Source organism: Rhinopithecus bieti, unplaced genomic scaffold, assembly GCF_001698545.2.
Source record: "Rhinopithecus bieti isolate Rb0 unplaced genomic scaffold, ASM169854v2 scaffold_6380, whole genome shotgun sequence".
In the NCBI taxonomy this organism is placed as follows: domain Eukaryota; kingdom Metazoa; phylum Chordata; class Mammalia; order Primates; family Cercopithecidae; genus Rhinopithecus; species Rhinopithecus bieti.
In genome coordinates this window covers 2,514,426-2,519,031 of record NW_016806642.1, presented here as the reverse complement: position 1 = coordinate 2,519,031, position 4,606 = coordinate 2,514,426, and the positions used below count along the sequence as shown (strand labels likewise).

General features: G+C 34.2%; 1 protein-coding gene across 1 annotated transcript in view; it reads right to left on the bottom strand.

Annotated features, from left to right (window-relative positions):
- DNAI4 (dynein axonemal intermediate chain 4) overlaps positions 1-4,606 on the bottom strand; it is a 111,926-nt gene that overhangs the window by 27,390 nt on the left and 79,930 nt on the right. Inside the window, 1 exon segment of the mRNA XM_017877158.1 lies at positions 4,207-4,401. Within this exon segment, the coding sequence (XP_017732647.1) occupies positions 4,207-4,401 (195 nt within the window).

Below are 4,606 nucleotides of genomic sequence, written 5' to 3'. Positions count from 1 at the left end.
GGGGGGGGGGGGTTGGAGGAGGAGGATGAAGAAGAACAAGAACAAGAACAAGAGAAAATAACAATATGATGTTGAGTATCTTTTTGTATGCTACTTTGACATGTGTATATTTTCTTCAGTGAGATATCTCTTCAGGTCTTTTACCCATTTTAATCATGTTGTTTATTTTCTTATTGTTGGGTTTTAAGAGTTCTTTGTATATTTTGGATAATAGCAATTTATCAGAAATGTCTTCTGAAAATATTATCTTCAGTATGTGACTTGTCTTATTCTCTTGACAGTGTCTTTTGCAGAGCAGAAGTGTTTAATTTTAATGAGGCTCAGCTTATCAATTATGTCTCTCAATGGATCATACATTTGGTGTTATATTTTAAAAGTCATTGTAAGACCCAAGGTCATCTAGTGTTTCTCCTATGTTATCTTCTAAGAGTTTTATAGTTTTGCATTTTACATTCAGGTCTATGATCCATTTGAGTTAATATTTGTGAAAGGTGTAAAGTCTATGTCTAGGTTCATATTTAGTACCATTTGTTGAAAGACTACCTTTTTTCTATTGTATTGCCTTTCTTCTTTTGTCAAAGATCAGCTGACTATATTTTGGCAGATCTATTACTAGGTTCTCTATTCTGTTCTATTCTATATTCTTGTTTATTCTCTTGCCAATAGCATGCTATCTTGACCACAATCACTTTATACTGAGTCTTGAAATATTAAATATCTATATTAGACAAGAAAAAAATGTGAAATCAATGATCCAATTTTCCATTTTAAGAAACTAGAAAAGGAGTCAGGAACAGTAGCTCATGTCTATAATCCCAGAATGGGAACAACTCTTATTTAAAATGGTGCTGAAACAACTGGAGATTCAAAAAACAATCTTTAAACCTTAACTTAGTCCATTCATAAAAAAATTAATTGAAAATAGATAACATGATAGATATGTTAATGTGCTTCACTATAATGACCTTTTTATTATATATTTATCTTGTAACATCATGTTGTATACCTTAAATATACACAATAAATTTGTTAAAAATAAAAATAGGCCAGGCGCAGTGGCTCACACCTGTAACCTCAGCACTTTGGGAGGCCGAGGTGGATGGATCATTTGAGGTCAGAAGTTCAAGATCAGCCTGGCCAACATGGTGAAACCCCGTCTCTACTAAAAATACAAAAATTAGCCAGGCAGTAGTGGTGTGCGCCTGTAATCCCAGCTACTAGGGAGGCTGAGGTGGGAGAATCCCTTGAGCCTGGGAGGAAGAAGTTGCGGTGAACTGAGACAGGGCCATTGCACTCCAGTCTGGGCCAGAGAGTGAGACCCTGTCTCAAAAAAAAAAACAAATAAATAAACGAACAATCCAATATAGATAGTAGACCTAAACATAAAAGCTAAAACTATACAGCTTCTAGAAGAAAACTGGGACGTACAAATTTGCAAACTTGGGGCAGGCAAAGATTTGTTAGAGAGCTCATGGAAGGAATTAATTACAAAAGAAAAAATTGACAGATTAGATTTCACAAAAATAAACTTCTGTTCATCAAAAAAATTTTAAGAAAATAAATTGGCAATCCACAGACTTAAATATTTGCAAAATATGTAACTGACAAAAGGTTTGTATCCAGAGTATATAAAAATAAGCTCTTACAACTTGAGTTTTTAAAAGACAATTCAGGCTGGGCACGGTGGCTCATGCCCTGTAATTCCAGCACTTTGGGAGGCTGAGGAGGGTGGATCACCTGACGTCAGGAGTTTGAGACCAGCCTGACCAACATGGTGAAACCCAGTCTCTACTAAACTACAAAAATTAGCTGGGCATGGTGGTGGGTACCTGTAATTCCAGCTACTTGGGAGGCTGAGGCAGGAATCACTGGAACCCAGGAGGTGGAGGTTGCAGTGAGCCAAGATTGTGCCTTTACACTCCAGCCTGGGTGACAGAGTGAAACTCTATCTCAAAAAAAAAGAAGTAGAAGAAAATTTAAAAAAATAAAAAACTAAAAGGCAACTCAACTTTAAAATTGGTAAGAGACTTGACCAAACAGTAAACAGAAGATATTCAAGTGACCAAAATAAATCACATAAACAAGAACTCAGTTTTTAGAACAACACTAAAAGGATTGCCAACATCAGGTGTTATAAATGTTGTGGAGCAACTGAGACTCTTACACATTGCTGTGTGAGTATAAGATGTTATAACCACTTTGGAAAAGTATTTTACTGTTTCTTAAAATGTTAAACATCTACCCAGTAATCCAATAATCCCATTTGTAGGTATTTTCACAGGAAAAATTAAAACATCCATTTACCAAAAGGCTCACACAAAAATGTTCGTACCAGCTTTACTCTGAATATCTCCAGACTGAAAATATGCAAGTGTCCCTCAACATGTGAATGGATAAACAAATCATTATGGTATATTCATATACTACAGCATTACTTGGGAAAACAATGAACTACTTATACACGCATCAACCTAGGAAATCTCAAAAACATTAATATTGAATGCAAGAAGCCAGACTCAAAAGAATACTTACTTTATGAACCCACTTATGTTATATGACATATCAGAATAGGGAAAGTTAATCTATATTGATGGAAATCAGAGCAATGCCTGTGTGTGTGTGTGGTGGAGGTTGGGGAGTGGGGTTAAGGTTTACTTGGAAAACTGCACACAGTAACTCTTAGGGTTAACAGACAGGTCCTCTGTCTTGATTAAGGTATTGGTAACTCCAGTTTATACATTTCCAAAATGCATTTTTATATATAATTTAAAATATATATTTCATTGTATATAAATCTTACCTCATTAAAACATTTGCTAGAGTATTTTTATTTCTTAGATGTGTTGAAAGAAGTGATGTGCCAACAGTAACATTTACATTGTTACATTTACATTTTGTTTTGTAAATGTCAATATATAAGTACTATATGAATTGCAACCTTACAACTCTTTAAATATAGGATGAAAAATACATATATATAAGTGATTAAAATGTTTAAATATCAACCTAATGTGAGAGAAGGAACACAGTTTTTCAATACTCTTCTAGATGCATGCAGGCAAAAAGATTTACAACCATTTGTCACACATACTATTCTGTAACCTTTTTCTTTTCAAATGTAACCATATAGATTAATTTTGACTTGAAGAATCAAGATAAATTTCGTAAAGGAAATTTCCTTAATCCATATTTGAAAGCTGGGAATACAATAGGCAAGCATGGGGTGGGGACAGACTGTCAAGCAAATTCCAACTAGAAGTACTAAGGCAGGAAAATGTGGGTTCTATTTGAGGACTACCAGATAAGTCTAAATATAGCTAACTTTTAGAGTCTCCAAAGCAGTATGATAATACAAAGTAATCTGTGGCCATACTGCAGATATCTTTTGAATGATACACTTTGAGCTTTGTAATTTATTCTAGGCAATGGGAAAGCATTGAAGGTTTTTTGAGTGGTTTAGGATACATCAGCAAAGTGCGCTGATATAGCAGAAAGAGAACTAGAACTTGAGATGGTTGAATGCCTAGCTTTTCTACTTACTATTAACCTCACAAAGTTTCTATAGCCTTCATTTTCTTCATTCATGTATTTTTTAATACATGATGAAAGGTCGATTAAGATAATCTCTAAAATCCTTTAAAATATTCTGTTATCATATGAGATGGGATTTGTAGCAAAGAGAACAGGTAGAATGCCCCTGCAATAGATTTGGGAGTAGTAACAAAAGTAAGAACCTAGAAAGTAACAACGATAATGGAAAAGAAGAGGTTGAATATGAGAGATACTGTAAAAATGAAGAAGTAATTGAATGCAGGAATAAAGGAGAACTAAGAGCTATAGATGCTTAGGAAGTTTTGAATCTGAGACAATCTGTTTCTGTGGGCATCCTAGTCTGGACTGTAGTGCTACTCACACATTTAGGGCTGAAAGCTTTAGAAATACGTCCTCTGATAATGATAACTCAACCTGGAGATTACATTTAGAAATATATACTAAAACCCTTACATTTTAAAAATTATTTGAGTTTGTCTAAACATGATAAGGTCTTGCTCTGGCACCCAGGCAGGAGTGCAGTGGCATGATCATAGCTTGCTACAACCTTGAACTCCTGGACCCAAGCAATCCTCTTCCTCAGCCTCCCTAAGTACTGGGATTATAAGCATAAGCAACTGCACCCAGCCTAAACATGTTTATTTTTTTAAATACCTTTTAAAACAGGAAGCTGACGATAAGCTGCAAGTTTTGGCTGAAATATATTTTCCATTAGAACTCGTTCCATAAAAAATAAGTCCTGATGAAATTTGTCAGACTTTAATATTGCATCTGAGTGGTCTTCCTCATCTTCATGGATTTTTGCCAGAATTACGTTTTCTATGTCCATTAGAGAACTAGTTTCACTATCTACAAAATACAAACATGACACAATGATAAAATATTAAAATGGATGGTTCATACATTCTAAAGACTTTTTAAATGACATTTCATCATTTGTATTTATTTTCCTCCAGTTTTCAACAACTTTAATAGACATTTATTGAATAGCTTATGTACCAAGCACATGAAAGATGCACATACCTCATTTTGAAATTCTTTTTTTTTTTTTTTT